The 19,545-nt window shown below is 55.7% G+C and overlaps 6 protein-coding genes across 6 annotated transcripts; 3 read left to right on the top strand and 3 right to left on the bottom strand.

The window, feature by feature from the left end:
• Window positions 1-239: 239 nt before the first annotated feature.
• AYL99_04152 (hypothetical protein) lies at window positions 240-1,688 on the top strand (the record flags this gene model as incomplete). Its single annotated transcript, XM_018835666.1, has 1 exon — window positions 240-1,688. The coding sequence occupies one exon, from the start codon at window positions 240-242 to the stop codon at window positions 1,686-1,688; it is 1,449 nt and encodes a 482-aa protein (XP_018695316.1).
• A 1,687-nt stretch (window positions 1,689-3,375) lies between these two features.
• Window positions 3,376-4,509, top strand: AYL99_04151 (hypothetical protein; the record flags this gene model as incomplete). Its single annotated transcript, XM_018835665.1, has 1 exon — window positions 3,376-4,509. One exon carries the CDS (start codon window positions 3,376-3,378, stop codon window positions 4,507-4,509), a length of 1,134 nt encoding a protein of 377 aa, XP_018695315.1.
• Window positions 4,510-4,744: 235 nt separating this feature from the next.
• Window positions 4,745-7,870, bottom strand: AYL99_04150 (hypothetical protein; the record flags this gene model as incomplete). Its single annotated transcript, XM_018835664.1, has 2 exons — window positions 4,745-5,830; window positions 5,870-7,870. The coding sequence occupies 2 exons, from the start codon at window positions 7,868-7,870 to the stop codon at window positions 4,745-4,747; spliced, it is 3,087 nt and encodes a 1,028-aa protein (XP_018695314.1).
• Window positions 7,871-8,173: 303 nt separating this feature from the next.
• AYL99_04149 (hypothetical protein) lies at window positions 8,174-11,649 on the bottom strand (the record flags this gene model as incomplete). The annotated part of the gene is made up of 2 exons (XM_018835663.1): window positions 8,174-10,233; window positions 10,281-11,649. The coding sequence occupies 2 exons, from the start codon at window positions 11,647-11,649 to the stop codon at window positions 8,174-8,176; spliced, it is 3,429 nt and encodes a 1,142-aa protein (XP_018695313.1).
• Window positions 11,650-12,099: 450 nt separating this feature from the next.
• On the top strand, window positions 12,100-13,792 carry AYL99_04148 (hypothetical protein; the record flags this gene model as incomplete). The annotated part of the gene is made up of 3 exons (XM_018835662.1): window positions 12,100-12,189; window positions 12,244-12,723; window positions 12,758-13,792. The coding sequence occupies 3 exons, from the start codon at window positions 12,100-12,102 to the stop codon at window positions 13,790-13,792; spliced, it is 1,605 nt and encodes a 534-aa protein (XP_018695312.1).
• Window positions 13,793-15,182: 1,390 nt separating this feature from the next.
• On the bottom strand, window positions 15,183-17,690 carry AYL99_04147 (hypothetical protein; the record flags this gene model as incomplete). Its single annotated transcript, XM_018835661.1, has 1 exon — window positions 15,183-17,690. One exon carries the CDS (start codon window positions 17,688-17,690, stop codon window positions 15,183-15,185), a length of 2,508 nt encoding a protein of 835 aa, XP_018695311.1.
• Window positions 17,691-19,545: the final 1,855 nt, after the last annotated feature.

Here is a 19,545-nt window from a genome sequence, read left to right as displayed (position 1 = left end):
ACTGTCGAAGATCCTGCTCCCTCAGACCTCGACTTCCTCCCCACTAGCCACCACGGTCGCCCTGTGCAGAGCGTTCTGGTCGATGGGGCTCAGGGATGAGTAATATCGGAGAGCAGCCGCAGGCAGATCCCCCTCCAAGGCTCTATATACCCGAGGACAAACAAAATACATCGTCACCATCCAACAGGGAAGGGACAAAGTCACCCCCCGTCGCCATACATCGCCCACAACCGCCAGCAATGTCGAGCCAGCAGCCCGAAGAGAGGGTGTTCACCTTTGTAGACTATGACATTAATCGACGCGGAGTCACGGAGACGGCACGGGCACATCTGATGAAGGATCGTGTGAGATCGAAAAGAGAGGCTCGATCAGAATGGGTTTCTCGCAACCAGTTCTCGCCGTTGCGCTGGATGCGACCCAAAGAGGAAAATGCACAGCCAAATCCAGACCCAACAAATGCACTGCTCCCCAGGGCTGGCGAATCAGACCGGCCACCCAGAAACCGCATCTCTCATTATGCAGCCGTCATCGATTTCCAGAGGGATAGCGTGACCGTGTCGCCATTTCTACGGAAGCCACGCTCAGAGTCACCACGTTCAAGGACCGCCGTTAAAGCCGAGCCACGGACCAAGCTGGAGGGCCAGGACAACAACAATTCGTCTGAAAGGGCCGCTGTCGACAGGAAACGTCGTGCACCGTCACCGGAAGAGGACGATCCCCCTGAAGAGTCCAGATTAGGCAATTCTCCCTTTCCTTTTACCGACACCGAGTCGCCCAGATCCAGTGCCAGTGCCTATGATGTGGAGCGCCATTCTCCCCAACTGTGCCCCAAGTCGCGAAGGCCCAGTACGGAGAGCCGTTCAGAATTCGGATTATCGTTACTCGAAGGCCTGAAGATCGAAAACACTCCGCCCGCGCAGCAAGCGACCCTGCAAGATCGCTTTCCCGGATCCGACGAAGAGCCGCAGCGCACTGTCCTTCGGGAGCTCCAGCAGGCCGTCGACGTGTCGCGCATTGGTCTGACTCCCACCGATCGTAACTTGATCCGCTACTTCGCGCTAAATGCCGCGACCATGCTGGGCCTGGATGTTTACCCGGAGATCGTCCAAAAACATGACCCTGTGCTCAAACTGTTCATCCCATTCGCTCTCTCGAGCCAATGGTGCTTCGAGACCATGATACTACTCTTCAGTGCCAACCATTACCGAAAATACGGAGCACGTCCCGAGAGTGACTTGTTCGATGCCGAGAACCACTACCTGGCCGCCCGACAGAATTTCATCCTGGCCCAGACCCGGCAAAGGATATCCGCCTTGGCCAGCCAAAAGGACTCGAGCGATGAAGACGTGGTGGCCTTTCTGTTCCTGGCCCTGTCCGAGTACTGCGCGGGCCACCGACAAATCGGGCTAATGCACTTCAAGGCCTGGAAAGAATACTGTGAGATGCGCCGAGTGCTCGGCATCAAGCCGTGCGGTCTGCCCTGCAAGACCATCGTGTGGTGGTGTATCTCGGTCCTGACTGAGAGCGACGTATTGCTCGATTCGATCATCAACCCTTCCACTAGATCTCGCGTAAGAGAAGATCCAGGGAAACTCTTCAGGTATTTTGAGAGTTTCAGTGGGGAACAGTCTAGTCAGACAGACAAGTTGTCAGTGCCGGCGAAGCTCGACAGGCGGATCACCTGTTAACCTGACCGGGCCCGCAAGACCCTGTAACTCATTTTATAACACAAGCGTTTGTTTCACACCTCAGTGGAGAGATCACTGCCACTAGGGGCAACAGAATCCCTGATGCAATGATAGTATGCATTAAATGTACTTCTTGACCACTCACAAGTTTGATCCTGCCATCGTTGTCAAGCTATATCTCCCCAAACAGAGTCAAGCTGTCTAGGCTGTGGGCAATTAGGCATCAGGGGAGGGACTGGCCCATTGAGCCCAGGGCATACCCGGGAGGCAGCGGTAGCTTGCGCGGGTGGCCATTAGTGCTTGAAAGGTCGGCATACCTAGTGCTGGGTCCTGGAACAATCAATCTTAGGTGAGAGCCGGCAGAGTGAATGGGTACCTGGCTGTCACACAAGTACGGAGTACCGAGTACGCCAATTTTGCAACTGCCGCGACCTGAGAGAAGGAGCTGAAAGCACTGGGAGGGCATCGTGGGCATCGCAGGGAGCTAGAAGTGACTTTCGGGTTCGGCGACATAAATGCCCGTCGGTGGAGGCATGTGACCATCAGGCTTGGCGCCAAGCTAAGAGGGTCTGGGGGGATCCACGTGACTCCTCCACCCACTTTTATAGTCCCCCTGAAATATTTTGTCTGCACAACCCCCCCCCTTTCCTCTCTCTCCCTCTCTCTTTCTCTTCAGGCAGATCCGCCAAGTCACAATGCCATCGATGCTCTGCTCAATCGACGCGTTTGAGACTGTCCCAATATGAATATTTCGAACATCGCAAAAGGTGAAGAACGATTTGTTTCCCCGCAGCCAAGCTAGAACTTTCCTCTTTCCCCCTATCCCGTTTGCGCATAATCCCCCGCTCCCTTTCCCCGACCCTCACAGAACTCGAACGTGAAGGTCTAACAGGAGTTTGAAAATTCCGCCTCTGGTATGAAACGATCAAAAGCAACATCGGAGTGTGTATTCTTGAGAAGGGGCACTGCGTGGTGGCGATCTGAGGTCCGTACAGATGAGCGGTTGTGCCCACGGTTCATCGGAACCCATCAACATGTGCCGGGTATTCTCTTCTCGTGGGATGGCCACAGCAATGCCAGTCGGCATGGGAAGTTTGAATAGACTTTGGTCTTGTCACCCGATACCGGTCAGCCTTGGGCAGCCTTGCGGTTTCTTCCAGCACGCCCGCTGTCTCTCCGACGGCATCTGGTGGCCGCGACACGATTGGCTCGCTTATGCCAACCATGCAGGTTCTGGAATCTTGCCCACTAAGCGGACGAAGTCGTCCATATTCACCAATCGGGCCGCGCTCTCGGGCATGTTGCTGACCAATACGGTCGAGGAAACCAACCAACAGAGAGAGCCTTCTCTCTCATTGCCCACCCAGTTCAAAAACCCCCATCCCCCGAAAACCCCCCTGCCGATCCCTCATTGACATGTCTCTCGTACCATCCTCTCCTACGATAAGGATATATATTCTTTTCAACAACGCGCGGGTCAGAGTCTCAAGGGAATCATCGCTGCTGCCGTCGCCCAGACCGCCTTATCTATAAGAGCCCCTCTCTTTCATCCCCTCGACAAACCTTCGGCTGGAGTGGGTTCTGGCAAAAAAAATTCCCCGCAAACCCCAGGCTCTACGTACCACCAGGTATCCAGCAGTAACTAACGCAAGGTCCCCAACATATAGAACCACAAGAAACGAAAACTATGGGCTCTCTCCCCGTGCTGGCGCCGTCGCGGCTCTTCGAGCCGCTCAAGATCGGCAATGTCACCCTGCAGCACCGGCTGGTGATGGCGCCGCTGACGCGGTTCCGCGCGGACGACGCGCACGTGATCCTGCCGATCGCGACCACGCACTACAGTCAGCGGGCCTGCGTGCCGGGCACGCTGCTGATCACCGAGGCGACCTTCATCTCGCACCGGGCCGGGGGATACATGAACGTGCCCGGGATCTACACTGACGAGCAGATCGCGGCGTGGCGGCGCGTCGTCGACGCCGTCCACGCCAAGGGCTCCTACGTCTACCTGCAGCTGTGGGCGCTGGGCCGCACGGCCGACCCGGCCATCGCGGCGAGCAAGGGCATCGAGATCGTGTCGTCGTCACCCACGCCCGTGAACCCCGGGAGCAGCCCCGTGCCGCGCGAGATCCGCCGCGACGAGATCGCCGGCTGGGTCGACGACTACGTGCAGGCGGCGCGCAACGCGGTGGAGAAGGCCGGCTTCGACGGCGTCGAGATCCACGCCGCCAACGGCTACCTGATCGACCAGTTCACGCAGGACGTGTGCAACACGCGCACCGACGAGTACGGCGGCAGCATCGAGAACCGGAGCCGCTTCGGGCTCGAGGTGGCGCGCGGCGTCGTGGCCGCCGTCGGCGCCCACCGCGTCGGCATCCGCCTCAGCCCCTTCAGCACCTTCCAGGGCATGAAGATGCGCGAGCCGCTGCCGCAGTTCCGCCACTTCATGGACGGCCTCAAGGACCTCAACCTCGCCTACATGCACCTCGTCGAGGCCCGCATCTCGGGCAATGCCGACGTTGAGACCACCGAGACAATCAGCCCCCTGGTCACCCATTGGGGTCACGCCTCCCCGCTGCTGCTCGCCGGTGGCTTCACCCCGGCCAGCGCCCGCCGCGCCGTCGATGAAGATTACAAGGATCTGGATGTCGCCATTGTCTTCGGTCGGCATTTTATCTCCACGCCTGACCTGGTGTTCCGAATCGCAAACAACATTGACCTGAGCCCGTACAACCGAGATACCTTCTACACTCCCAAATCAGAAGTGGGCTACATCGACTACCCTTTCAGCAAGGAGTTTGAAGAAGCACAAAGCAGGCTCTAGGACACCCATGTAAATAGATGATAAAAACCATGGAGTAAATATAAACTCAATTGGGACGTGCATTAAGAATATGCCTTCGCCAATGCTAAACTTATCTTGTCGTATGGAAAGACCATCCCACTGATCCCGCTTCTTCTTCTCAAACTCACACTGTCCATCAGTCCGAGAAATACGAGGTTGAACAAAGGCCATAGACCCCTCCCTGTGGTCAGCACCACAGGAAAAGACTGAATGCTCACATCAGCCCAGCCTGATGGCGGGGTGACAACTGCCCACCATGCTCCATGAACGCCCGCTTCTCGTAAGTGAGGTCCGGGTCATTCTGATCACATGCTTGCCGATACAATTTGATTTTGTTTCCTTCCATCTCTTCCGCCAATACCTGCTCCAAAATATCTGGAACCATTGTAGGCTGACGATACTCATAACCCATGAAGGCGCCGAGTTTCCGAGTCTCCAATGCTGGTGGACCCGTAACAGGATCCCGCAAGATGATGTCCCTGGGTCTCTTCATTTCCTTCTTCCTAGCTTTGGGTTTGGGGTTCTCGGTGCTGACGGTTGCTAGAGGGCTTTCAACAGGGAGACCTGTCCCCACAAGCGTGGCTCCGGTTGTTGGGCAGCCGTTCAGCCGTGGTTGCATGAGAGGATTCTTCAACCCGTCGACGTGCTCCGCTGCAACATGGATGCGACCAGGTCCGAGAGGGTCCTTGGGAGGAAGATTCATGGCGGCGGATGGGATAATGTTCTGCCCTTCTGCGTGATGATGGCTCAGTTGAGTAGTCTTGTGCTTTGCGTTTGGATTTGGAGCAGCAGTTTCCGCCCCGACGACAAGGCCACTATCGTCCAGAGTTGTCGCTGAATCAATGTCGGAGATGGGTTCTTCGTCATCAAAATATTTGGTATCTTCCCAATCTCTAATGCGTGGCTGATAAGGCGGACGTTGCCGGTTCAGTGTGTCCCAGTCAATGTCTATAAACCATGCATGGCGCTTGATATCTTCTGCGTCACCAGGGTAGACAAAATATCCCTGGTAATTTTGATGAGCCTTGTCTGTCGCGCATCGGACAAGCCGTCCGCCAACAACCTTCCTGGTAAAATCATTGTGCTCGTACTGACGGCTGCAGAGGCGCTTCTCCTTCTCCACAAGGATTTGCATCATCAGGTCCAATGCTTCTATGCTCGGTACCGAAGCATCGTCTCCGCGCGGAAACACCAGCGTTTTCTTGTGCTGCAGAATCTTGAGCTTGGTTTGATGGCGGTCGTCGCAGGCAAAAGGAGTGAAACCGAACAGGCATTCATACATGATGATCGCGATGCTCCACTAGTCGCATCGTCCGTCGTACAACTCGCCACGAATGACCTCGGGAGCCATGTACTGCGAAGTGCCGACGACTGAACGGGCCAAACGTCGACGTTGCGACCGATTGCGCCACTCCAAGATTGCCTCTCCAGGTGCGGGTTCTTCCTTGTGAGTCGAATCTTCCTTCCCATGCTTCTTGATTGCGTGATCGTCCTTCTCTTGTTTGTCCTGCTCGTCGCCGTCAACGACAATCCCTAAATCATCCAACAGTGAGTGGCGATTCTTTTGATAAAACCTTTGGTCGTGGGACCAGTCGCCATCAAAAGCCAGGCCAAAATCTGAAATCTTCAGGTGACCGTCGTATGCAATGAGAAAGTTGTCTGGTTTCACATCTCGATGGATCCACCGCATGCGATGGGCTTCTTCGACGCAGAGAATCATCTCCGCAATGTAGAACTTGGTGAACTCTTCGCTGAGGACGTTCTTGCGGATGAGCAACCCAAGAAAATCGCCCCCAATGCAGTATTCCATCACAAGATACAAGTGTTTGCGGTCCTGAAAAGCAGCAATCAGCGGAATGACCCATTTCGACCCCTCGGCCGCGACGAGAAAATCGCGCTCGGCCCGTAGATGTCCTTCTTGTCCATTCCGAATCATATCGGACTTGCGGATGACTTTCATGGCATAGACGTCCTTCCTGGCCTTGATGATATCCCTACGTTTGTTATTGAAAAAGCCACCAGATAACACCCTGCCGGGAGACATCAGGTTAGACAAAGAAGGTACATTGATCAGTATTTTGTTGGCCCCATTAGTTTCGGGTGTTTGCAACCCATCCCGGCTGTTTTTGACCTTGACCAGGCGAACGACCCCAAAGCTGCCCTTCCCGAGGACATTAATCACTTCAAAGCCTCCGACGCTGACCCCTTGGCTTGCTTTCGCTTGGTTGGTTGTGTTTTTCAACACTCGATGCTGCCGGAGATTCTCGCTCTCAGCCACCTCCCATGCTTTGCGAGCTCGATCCCGAAGATCTGAAGGCAGGCGGAGTTGATGCATCCGCATCTCCAATTCGTTGGCCCGTATTTCTCGAGGCGAGCTACAGTTTAACAATGAGTTGAAGTGGAGCTCGAGGAAGATTCTTGTTGTCGCAGCGGCTTCGACAGTTTTGATGGTAACGAAGGGAAAACTGAAGCTTTCCGGAATTGGGCTGAGCAAGCGACATTCTCCTGCGAATGTTTGGTGGTTCATGTCACATGAATCGACGCTCCCACGGTGGACAATTGTCGACGGCGTCACAGGTTCAGAAGTCGGCGGCGTCGATGCATCTCGACGAACGGAGGAAAAGGTGCTGCTGTTAAATGTGGAAAGGGTAGATGAGAATGGCGTAGCGGACGCCACGGCTGATTCCTGTAACAGAGTCTGAACGCTGGGTCTCGAGCGTAAATCCGACCTTTTGATCACGGTCGAGTTCCCGTTACCAAAGGTTTGATGGAACTTCTGGCTGATGCGGCGCTGAAGTCCAGGGGCAGATTGACTCCGGAAAATCTCTCTGCGGCTGTTGGTACTGAGAGAGTCGTATGGGTTGTCGTCTTCATTTTCAGCGACGTCGAGCGACCCCGGAGAGATCGGAGCGCTCATAGTAGTTGGCGATGCAGATGTGTCCCCATCTTCTTCTGGGCTGTCCGCAATTGCAGTCAGTCGAAGTCTCAAAGGTTGGTGGATCAATGTCATAGCGGATTCATTGGCAAGGAAGTATACAGAGTTGTTTCCTTGGGTCAGGGGAAACATGGACTCGGTATTATGCTCGACACTGCTATCACTGCATCTGTCTCCTAAGCCCAGGACCGTTTTGATGGTGGAGACCCCTCTCCTGAGCTGGCTCCTGACACTGATCTTTGAGCGTCCGGTGCTGGTGGACTCCATCGATCGCGAGCCCGTCCCGTCGAAGAGATGGTTAAGTTTTTGTATCTTGGAGAGAGGCGGGGTGGCACGGCGAGCTGAAAGGGGGAGTGGAGGAGAGGCTGGTCGCCGTTTTCGACTCAGAGCCGTCACGAGCGTCATGGCGTGGGGAAAAGCCGCCTGGCCGCGGGAGTTGCGGCCGAGCTCTGTATAATGTATGCGTATAAGAGCAAAGCCAATGTCTATGTGGATGTGGATGTGGATGCTAACGGTTGGATGAGCAAAGAGAGCGAACACAGAAGATGTGGTTGAGCAAAGGGAGTGGAACGCAGGGATAGTAAAGGAACGCACTTGCTCTGAGTTGTTCAACGGCGTGTAGCAAGAGCGTGTATCGGAGTTGAAAAGCCCTTGCGAGTATTGCTGCTGCCTCGTCTCAGAGTCTCCGGGTCCCGTTCGAAGCTCGATTTAGTAGTCAAAGACGACTGCAGGCAGGCCTCTATCCATGACAGCTTTCTGCACGTCTCTTTTCAGAACAGCCAGCGCTTTCTCCCACGAACCACGGATTCGGTCACTGCCGAAGTTCTCGTACTCTATCACCAACCCCAGCCAATTGACCACAGCGACAGCCTTGGCCATGTCCCGCTCAACTGAGACAACCTTGCTCAGGTAATCACAGAGTGCAGTCACATCCTCCAGATCAGGTTCCTCGCCATCCACGGAGAGCTCTCGAACCCAAGCTGAGATGGCATCCCGCAACTCCGGCAGCGAACTCAGCTTTTGAGAAGTGAAGGTTGGCTTATCTGGCTTATTTGCTAATGGAAGTTTCTGTTGCCCCCGTCTTGTGGCTTCTGCTTGAGTGGTAGTTTCGGTCTTCTTCCGATTAATGTCGTAGTTCAGACCAGATCTCGACTTCATCCGGTTTCTCTTCTGTTCCGCGAGAATCTCCAGCCGAATGTCTTCGGGCAGCTCGTTCAGAAAAGCCTCGGAGATCTCCTCAGAAATGGGGGATTCCTGTTGTGGTTGATCTCTGTTCGTCTTGGGCATTGACACAAAATTAGACTGTGTGAGAGTTGATGAAGAATCGCCACCTCGCTTGGGACCAGACTTGCCGAACAATGATGTCGTCTTCTGCTTTTTGGTCGGCGTCACGACTAGCTTCTTCGTCGGGCCCGACGCCTTGGATTTGTGAGGCGATTGAGGTAGAGCGCTTTGGAGAGTAGGGAGTCCTTTTCTTTTGTCTCGCGGCTTATACTGAGCCAGCACCTCATCCCTGACGTCTGGCGGGAGTGCTGCAAGTGTTTCGGGGTCCAGTTGACTCTGGCTGGGTAAAGCGGCCTCATGGTCACTCACGAAAGGCGAGACGGAGCGCGACAGAGGCTCATTAGAGGGGGAAACTGCGCGATTAGAGGTGTTCATAATGTCCAAAATACTTTTTTGTCTGGGCGCAAGTTTGTTCCTGATGTCCGCTGGCAGCTCCGCCAGTACGGCTGGATCAATCTGAGACGGGAGCACGAACTGCGTACCGCTGATATTCAGCGGCTTTTGGGTGGACTCTTCTTCGTCGGCGCCGGTAATCGTCTCGATAGCGCCAGTAATGACTTCATTCGCTTTCGGCTTCTCGGGAGTAGGCACTTCTTCGATCGGATCGTTCGACTCTTTAGACATCAGCGTCGGTTTAGGGAGCGGGCTCTGTCTGTTCTGATCACTCAAGGTCGATGTTTGGGTGACGGGCTTCTTGAACTGCAGCCTTCTTTGGCTGCCGTCCATCAAGCCGCCTACGCTGGCAGTGGACGGCTTCAGAGGCTCCAGTTTCTGCATTTGTACTCCTAGGCCTCGTAGCTCTCCAGGCGGAAAACCATAGCCACGCAAAATGGAAATTGCTTCCTTTCCTAAGATAGCTGCGTCGTTCGTGGCAACTCCCAGGACAACACTCTTGTTAAAGGTATCACACTTGCCATGACCCAAATTCTTGGGAGGATCTAGGCCGGCGTCTGCAGCCTTGCGCATGATCTTCATGGTCAGTTGTCTCCCTTTGACCAGTTGCTCGAGAAGCCGCCGCGAGAGCTCCTCGCAGAGACTCTGCACAAACTCTTCTGCCTGTTGTTGATTGACGAACCGAATTCCCCAATTGATTTCGGCCGACACGGACTTTCGGACAACTTGGTCACCCACTTCCTGTCTGTCAATGCCTCGGGAGTAGTCCCATATCTTCTCGCCAGTTTTAGGACCCAAGGTGGTGACGAGTCTCTCTTTAGTGCAGGCCCTGATATCCTTGACGAACTTGATCCCGATTTCTTCCAGCTTGTTCCCAATACTCCAGGCAACACCGGGCAGATCCGTAACTGTCAGGTCGCCGATGAAGTCCAGAACTTCCTCTGGCTTGATCAGATGTTGGCCGGCGGGTTTGGCCTTGCGCAGAGCAACCTTGGCGAGCAGTATATTGCCGCCAATACCCACCGAGACGTCGCAGCCTGTCTTTTGCTTGACAGAAGCACGTAAATCCTGGGCAAGACGCTGGGCCGCTTCTTGTTCACGGTATATCGATCCCTCCGAGAGAGCTCTTCCATCTGACCCCCGGCCTTGATGCACTGCTCGCTGACGTCCAGCAAGGCCTCATCTATACTTATGCTTTGAACCACACCATCTATCTCGAGTATGGAGTCATAAAAGTGACGGCTGGCCTCCTCGTATGCCTTGTAGTCATAGGGTAAAATTTTGAGATCAGGGCACATCCCCAGCGCAGATTTCATCCACATGCCGTTCTTGATGCCGTACTTTCTGGCGGGGTAGTTGCAGCTCGCAATCTCAGAGCCCGGTCCGCTCCCATGCGCGATCACCACGGGTTTGTCCACCAAGTGAGGGTGTTTACGCAGAGACACGGCAGCGAAGAAGCTGTCAAAATCGACGTGCATAATATATCTCCTTGCACCTGGTGCTCTTCGAAGCTTGTTTTTCTGAGAGGACAGCTTCTCCTGGGTGCGGGCCTGTAACTGCGCTTTCAAGTCCGCTTTCCAGGTGGATAAGTGGTGCAACCTGGATTCACGATAGTACTGGTTGATAAAGTCGGGATTTGCTGTACTCGATTTGGCCATGTGAGGGTTGGAGAGAAGGATAGCATTGTGCTCTTCAGCAGTCAATTGGCGCTTTTCGGGCTTTGGGGGGTCCTCCACCGGAGAGTCTGCCGGTTGACCCAGATCCGGTGATTTGTGTTGCAAGTCAGGTATATCATGTGGGGGAGCCTCATGCCCATCATCCATCTCCGGTGCTTGCTCACCCAGAAACATGGCAGCATCGGCTTCTTCGTCACGGCGATGGTCATCTGCCTGCCGAACTTGTGTATGGTCTTCACTTGGGCTCTGTTGCCCTCTGGGCAATGGAGAGGCATACGAACTTCTCGGGGTCTGATCCTTGTATCTGCTCTGTTGAGTATTGACCTGGCTGACAATTTGACCACTCTCAAAGCTCAGCACCTTCTGGGTGACGCCTTCGTCGACCAATCTGTAGGCATCCCAGGGTAACAGTTTCCCGGCCTGCACACTGTCCACCACCCACGCCGGCTTCACAATGCGGTATCGTGCAAACTCAACGGTCTTCTTTGGAGTCAGGTGGCTTGCAACGACATGAGTGACAGCAGTCTTGCCGTCGAGGTATTGAAGAAAGCCGCCACCATGGGACACAACGAGGGTGTGGAGATCGCTTAACGAAGGTTGGGTATAGCCATTCACATGGACGACAACGCCACGGAAGATGGGAGGCTTGCCGGATGAATGAGCGCGTATTTCGACGTCGAGATTCTGTAGTTTGATTTTCTTCCTCCGCATGTAGTCGGCGAACCCGCCAAACTTGGAGGCTTCATATTCCTCGCCTTGCTCGTCGCTGAAGGTGTGGCCCTCGATGCGCTTCCGCACCAGCGCCGAGTTCTTTTCTAGTCGGGAGCCCATGGCGGGCTAGGAAAGCTCATCGTCGCTGCAGGGTTGTTCTGAGCATCACGACCAGTCGGTTGGTCTACCTACAGTATTTCCAGGTGAGAGGCAAATGAGGTTGGGGCGCGTGAGGAGTAAAGCAACGCGACAGGCGCAGGCGTAGGCGCAGGCGCAGGCAGACGGAGACGAAGCCCCACTACTGCTGTACAAACAGTGGCTGTCCTTATCGATAAGCAAAAATTTCTGGCTTGGCTGATGCTCGTTTCTGAGGCAGCGAAACTCCAAAGTCTCTCCCAATTATTGTAAAGCTCGTTTTTTACTTTTTTTCACCTCTCTTGTTCTGCGCTCAGACTCGAGTCTCTCCGAGTTGACCGTGGTCTACAATATTCTATCTTCGCAAGCACCCTTTCCGAAAGTCAACCTAGCCTTGTTTTCTTTCTGAGATACCGCAAAAAGCGCACCACCAACATGTCGGGCATTCAACCTGTCGCGCTCTACACCTTGAAGGTGCCTGCGGGCGATATCATGGTCCCTGCCGTGCCTGCCTTTGCTGCCATGGTATGGTGCAATCCTATACTACAAGATATAAACGATGCTAACCGGTCCTTCCAGTTTCGTCTGTCCATGGCCGCCATTGATCCCAGTGCTGAACCTGAACTTGAAGACCCCGACGACAAACGCCCTCCTCGCGCCACCCTCAAACTGATTCGCGTCCCAGAGGGCCTGCTTGATGAGGGTGACAGTGATGAAGATGAAGATTACGACGACGAAGACGACGAGGACGATGAGGACGACGAGGAAGTCAATGGCGGTCCGAGCGAGAAGAAGTCCAAAGCCAACGGTGGCGAGGATGACGATGACGATGAGGATATGGAAGATGAAGACGACGAGGACGAGGACGAGGACGATGCAGCAGCCATTGCAAGACTGTCCGCGCTTATGAAGAGCGCCAAAGGAAAAGGGAAGGCCAAAGCCCTGGACGGCGAGGACGATGCCGACGACGAAGAAGATGAAGACGATGAGGCTCTCGAATTGGATGAAGTTGTGGTCTGCACCCTCGATCCCGAAAAGGCAAGTCACCTCCACTGGACTGTGAGATCCGACCAGCGTCTAACCCCACTGACAGAACTACCAACAAACCCTGGACTTCGTTGTCGGTGCAGGCGAGAAGATCTTCTTCAAGGTTTCCGGTGCATACACGGTCAACCTCACGGGAAACTACGTGATCCCTCAACAGGAGCACCCTGATTTCCCGTCTGATGATGAAGAAGATGATGAGGAGGACGACTATGACTTGTCTCCCGACGAGGACGAGATCCTTGCCGCTCTCGAGGACGCCGATGAAGATTCTGACGCGCTTGATGATCTTGAGGACCCCCGCATCACGGAAGTGGACGAGGACGATGAAATGGAAGCCCTTGAGGCCATCAAGCTGCTTGGCAAAGGCAAGAACAAGCGTCCTGCCGAAGAGGACGAGGACGAGGACGATGAAGAGGACAACCTCGATGACATTGTCGCCAAATCGCTCAAGAAGGATGCCAAGACAGCAGACGCGGCCGCAGCGATCAACGGCGGGGCACCTGAGAAACTCAGCAAAGCCGAGAAGAAGCGTCTCAAGAAACTGAAGAAGAACGATGGTGAGGCTGTGGCTGTCGGAGCCCCGGCCGCCGCAGGCAAGAAGGACGCCGCGCAGACAAATGGCGGCTCTGAGAAGAAGGTCCAATTCGCCAAGAACCTGGAACAAGGCCCAACTCCGTCGGCGACCCCCCCTGCGTCTGCCAAGGCAGATAGCAAGGAGAAGTCAGGCGCCTCCGGCCCTGCCTCTCTGAGCGTCAAGGAGTGTCAACGCGTTTCCATCGATGACCGCAAACTTGGCAGCGGGCCCGCGGCAAAGAAGGGGGCGCGTTTGGAGATGCGTTACATCGGCAAGCTCGACAACGGCAAGGTGTTTGACAGCAACAAGTCCGGCAAGCCGTTCAGCTTCAAGCTCGGCGCCGGTGAAGTGATCAAGGGCTGGGACATTGGTCTCCAGGGCATCCAGGTCGGTGGGGAGCGAAGACTGATCATCCCGGCGCATCTGGCATATGGCAACAAGGCGATGCCTGGGATCCCCAAGAACAGCAAGTTGACGTTCGACATCAAGTGCTTGGCCGTGAAATGAGATGCGGGGCGTTGCTGAAGGAGATAGTGCATGCGGAGCATTGAATGGACGGCGAACGCATTGTCACCATCCACCAGCCGTGCGTGAGCTGTGGAGAGAATGTGGCGAGCTGGTGAATGTTTCCTCAAAAAGTTGGTGCCTTTTTTTGGGCTGGAGTGTGAGGCGTTCAGGGTCATGGCATTGCTTGCCTTCTTTTCATGGATTGTGCTGCGGAGTGGAAAGGCAGACGTGAGATAGAGATGGTGCGTGTGTGTGTGTGTGTGAGTGAACAAGGAGGATTCGACAGACTAAGCAAGTGCTAGCTAGCTAGTTAGTTAGTCCCCAGCGTGTGCGAAGCTTAGATGGAGCATCTCTCTCCCTCTCTCTCTCCAGACCAGGCAGAAGGGAAGGAGGGAGGTATTTGTATGTCTTGACTACCAATTACCAATATAATTGAGCAACATATGATAGAGGAAGGGCAGGCAAGGGGAGGGCATGGCCTTCTTGGGGAAGCCTACAAAAAATCAGTCAATTAATCAATCAGTCAATTAATCAATCAGTCAATCAATCAATCAGTCAATCAATCAATCAGTCAATCAATCAATCAGTCAATCAATCAATCAGTCAATCAATCACAGGTTTCAAACTACTGATAGAAGTATATATGAAGAGTACGACTACAAGTAAAATGTCGTCCCCAAGAGCTCCGTCCATCCATCCATCCATCCTCCTTTTTTTCTAAAAGAAGAAATCAAGAAGAAAAGAAGAGAAGAGTTGGAAAGAGGTACAGTATTTTATCGTCCTATCGTCCTATCCATACGCCATGTTCCATCCATACTCCGGCCATGTTCGTTGGCTTCATTTCATTTCATTCCATCTTGTACCGTCTCGTCTCGTCTCGTCTCCAATCTCCCTTCCACCAAACCAACCAAGCAAGCCATGTAAGTTTGTCTCGGTCTCTCCCCAGGCGGAGAATCATTTTTTCTTGGAAAGCCACAAAAAGAAATGAAAAAGAAACAAAAAAACAAACATCACTCCAACGCCATATGTATATAACATATGAAATCATGAGATCATGCTCCTCCGTGCCCTATACCCTACCTTGCCTGTGCCCTCACAGGGGAAAGAAAGACGAAGAAAGGAAGAGGCACCCGGTGGGACAACTTCTGGAGGAAGCCATGCATGCATACATACATGCAATCCGTTTCCCTCTCTTCCCCTCCTCTTTTTACCCCTTTTTTTTCCCTTTCGAAATCCAACCTGAATATATATTATATTCAGAAGGAGACAGGTAGTCAGTCAATCAATCTGAGGCCCATCACTTGCTCCTTCTTCTTCTCTTTCTCAACAACCCACCCTTCTCAGGGCCAGGACCCATCTCTTCATTCACGGTAGGTTATACTAACCCCTTTCACCCGCGCAGCCGGCTCATGGACGGATCATACAGCGGCTCCGGGGTGACGGTGGCGGGGACGCGGGTGCCAAAGTACTCGATCTCGACTTTCTCGCCCTCGCCGACGGCGCTGGGCAGCCACGCATACGCGATGGGCTTGCCGATCGTGTACCCGAAGGCGGCGCTGGTGACGTATCCCACGGCGCGGCCGTCGTGGAACACGGGCTCCTTGCCCAGCACGACGGACCGGCCATCGTCGACGGTCAGGCAGCGCAGGAACCGCGTCGTCGTCGCTTTCGACCGCCCTTCCAGCGCCGTCTGGCCCACGAACCCGCCGCCCGGCTTGGTCAGCTTGACGGCAAAGTCCACCCCGGCCTCGAACGGGTCGTGCTCCGTCGTCATGTCCGTGCCCCACGACCGGTACCCCTTCTCCAGACGCAGCGCGTTGAACGCCGTGCGGCCGGCCGCCACGACCCCGTGGGCCTGCCCGGCCTGCCACAGCGCGTCCCACAGCCGCTGCCCGTTGTCGGCGCTCGCGTAGATCTCCCAGCCCAGCTCGCCGACGTACGATAGCCGCATGGCCACCACGGGGATCCCCGCGATACTGGCGCGTTTGACGCGGAAGTAGCGCAGGCCCTTGTTGCTGAAGTCGTCGGTGCTGACGGCACTGATCACGTCGCGGGCCCGTGGACCCCAGAGCCCGACGCAGCACGTGCCGCCGGTGGTCTCGCGCACGTACGCCCACCGGCTCGGGTCCTCCTGCGACTGCCGCCGCGCCTCGCGCGAGAAGTAGATCAGGTCGACGCGCCCGTTGACGCCCACCTGGAAGAGGTCGTCGGCGAGCCGGGCTACGGTGATGTCGCTGCGGATGCCGCCGCGGCTGTCGAGCAGAAGCGTGTAGGTGACGGCGCCCGGTTTCTTCGACACGTCGCCCGTGGTCAGGCGCTGGAGGAGGTCGACCGCGCCCGGACCCGCCACCTCTAGCCTCCGGAGCGGCGTCATGTCGTACATGGCCACCGCGGTGCGCGTCTTCCACGCCTCCACCGCCGCGATGGGCGAGTAGTACCGGGCCGACCAGGGGTCACGCTCGACGGGCTTCCACTCGGGGGGCAGCTGGTCGAGCAGCTTCGCGTTCGACTCGTACCAGTAGGGACGCTCCCACGCACCACCCTCGAGGAAGAAAGCACCCAGCTCGCGTTGCCGGGCGTAGAACGGAGTGACTCGCAGGTTGCGGGGAGACTCTCGGGGTTGCAGGGGGTGGAGGATGTCGTAGACCTCGACGAAGTTCTGCTGGGACGTCTCCTTGACGTAGGCCGGGGTGAGTTGGACCTCCTCGAAGCGGCCCAGGTCGCACTCGGCCAGATCGACTTCGGACCGTCCTGTCGTCAGGATTTCAGCCACTGCACGCGCCACTCCAGCAGAGTGCGTCACCCACACCGCCTCGGCCACGTAGAAGCCGTCGAGCGTCGGCGACTGTCCGACGAGAGGGCCACCGTCCGGAGTGAACGAGAAGATGCCGTTGAAGCCATCTGCGATCTCGCTCTCCTTCAACGCCGGCAGAAGCTCTCGGGACAAATCCCACGCCGATGTGAAGTCCTCCGGGGTGAAATCCAGGCGGGAGGGCATGTTCTTCTCGTCGACCGTCTTCGAGGCGAGCGGCAAGGTCGACGCCACGACGGGAATCGGCCGGTGTGCGTATGAGCCGATGCCGTACTGGTCGCCGTGCTCGCGATAGTAGAGGTCCTGGTCCTGGTACCGCAAGATGGGCAGGTTCGCCCCGTTGGGTTGGGGATTGCGACCCGCCTGCGATGGCACGGGCGTGGTCTTGACGTACTGATGTGCCAGGGGCAGCAGGGGGATGGGGAGCCCGACCATGGCGCCGACTTCGACGCCCCAGAAGCCCGCGCACGACACGACAATGTCCGCCGGGATCACGCCCTCAGGCGTCACCACGCCGGTGACGCGGTCTTTTGCCTGTTCGATGCCCGTGACTTGCGTGGACCCCAGGTACCGCACGCCAGCCTTGCGGGTGCGTTCGATCAGTAGCTGGACTGCCCGTGCGGCCAGCGCCAGCCCGTCCGTGGGGATGAACAGGCCACCGAGCACGAGGTCCTTGTTCAACAAGGGATACTTTTCGAGGCACTCCTCGGCGCTGAGGAGGCGGGTTTCCACGCCCCATGATGATGCCCAGCCGTGCTTACGCTTCAGCTCCTCGATGCGTGCCGGCGTGGTCGCGATCTCCAGGCCACCGACCTGGTTGAAGCAGCTCTGGCCGTCCTGCTGCAGCGAGAGCAGCTTGTCGACCGTGTAGCGGGCAAATTGGGTCATGGTCTTGGATGGGTTCGTCTGGAACACTAGGCCGGGGGCGTGCGACGTCGACCCGCCCGGCATGTCCAGCGGGCCCTGGTCGATGACGGTGATGTCGGTCCATCCGCGCGAGACGAGCTCGTCAGCGAGGTTGGTACCCACGATGCCCGCGCCGATGATGGCGACGCGGGGCACGGGCGTCACAGTGATGGAGCCCATTGGCAGTGGTTTGGTCGTGGACCAAGTCAATCAGCAAAGGTAGAGGGGTGTGTGTGTGTGTATAAGTGTGATGTTGTGTGTGAAATGGAGATCCTGACTGTGTCGTCTTTCTTCTATGAGGGTGATTGATTGATTTCTCGACTCCTTTCTACCTCTTTTCTCGAGGAGAACATAAGCACCAGCAGCACCATCCACCTGTCCCTTCCCAGGCACGGCCCTTATTATTAGAAAAGCAACAAAAGCACCCAGTGGTATCGAGACTGTGCTTTCCTATTTGGGGAAACCGTACCACTCCCACCCACCCCGGCCGGGCTGCGGATCACGGTCACCTGATCGGGCCCCGGACTATCCGCCCCGGCCGACCGTCGCCCGGCACTGTATGTAAAGGGGGTTGACACGTAGTCGCCAGCCAGCCCTTATCAGTAGGTAATTAGTGGCCCGGCCATTCTTACGTGTTGTTCGCCTCCCAAGGAGCAAGGACGCTATCGGGACGGGCTAGACCCCCCCTGCCTGTTCTGGACTCTGTTATCTCAGTGAATCATCGGTGCTGTACATAGTGTAGGGAATGTTCGTCTGGATGTTGCGGCACCGCTTAACATATACTCGGTCCTACTGCCGTGCGTAGCGAGTCCTTGGCGATGCAGCTCGAGGTGTGTTTCCGAGGGGGGCGCTCTCATAGGTCCGAACGATGATAGAGGAAGTGTGTACGTTCCTGTTATACATCTTCCAGGGATTATAAGTCTCAGGGATGAAGTCCCAGCACATGGTCGCGGTATATAAGTCTAGCCAGGCATTCCCAGCTAAGTCCGGAGTCCATGTGATACTCACTCCTATTCTCTATGTCAGCGGCATTCCAACGTTCAAAACGGTCCACGACTGTAGAGACCGTCTTTTGCTTGCCCTTGTGAATATAAGACGGTACGCCGCCTTCTGAGCCTCTCTGCCTGCCTTCAAGATCTTGATGGGTATATGATCTTGAGATGCTGTGTTGCAACCAAGGGATCACGTTCGACGCGATGATCTTGCTCGCCGTTTTGTTCGCGAGATCGAGATCAATATGGATTTCCAGCGGCAGTGTTTGGCCACGCCTCGCTCCATCTCCTCCTTTGCTCTCCCCGGAGAGTATCGCGAGAATGGCTGTCTCATCTCCCTCTCCTCCATGGCCTGGCAAGAGTCAATGTCCAGCCCACCTCGTGTGCGCTGACGGAGGAGGCCATTCTCAGATTCTTGCAGGCCTCCAACCAGTACGACTGGCTGGTCCAGCACCGGTGAGCCCGTCTGAGGAATTCCCGGCCGATGGAGAGAAATCGAGCGGCGATCTGTATTTGATGCTGGGGGCCGGCACAAAGAAAAGGTTCCACGTTCCCCAGGGCGAAAGAAAATGAAGTTAGTTGTAGAGGAGGACAGACAAGAACCGGCGGGATAATCGGCCCACAGGTCATGCACAGCAAGGCTGATCCCACTTATTTGTACAGAATTCGCTCTTTTTGAATAGAGGTCCCGGTACATGACTGGCCCGTAGCGATAGGGAGAAATGGACATGCAATTTTAAGATAATATATAGTGGCCCAAGAAGTCTGCCTCCCCCCCCCCCACACACACCGCGTTCGGGAGGTAGTGAGATCGAGGTAAGCGAGCGAGCCGGACGGATCAAGGCGATCGACGTGCCGAGGACCACCTCGACAAAGGCCAGGGAAGGAGAAGGCTCAGGCCTTCTAGAAGGGCCAAGACACACAACGGGGCATTTTGCTTGCTTGCTCTTGACTGGAACGGTGGAAGTAGAAACGTATTTGTCCAGCGTCGGGCCGCGTATGATCCAGTGGTGCAGGACAAATACCCAAAGGATAAATATTGC

The sequence above is a fragment of the Fonsecaea erecta genome (genome assembly GCF_001651985.1).
Source record: "Fonsecaea erecta strain CBS 125763 chromosome Unknown Scaff3, whole genome shotgun sequence".
In the NCBI taxonomy this organism is placed as follows: domain Eukaryota; kingdom Fungi; phylum Ascomycota; class Eurotiomycetes; order Chaetothyriales; family Herpotrichiellaceae; genus Fonsecaea; species Fonsecaea erecta.
The sequence above is the reverse complement of the archived record's forward strand: the minus strand, read 5'-3'. Positions and strand labels throughout refer to the sequence as shown.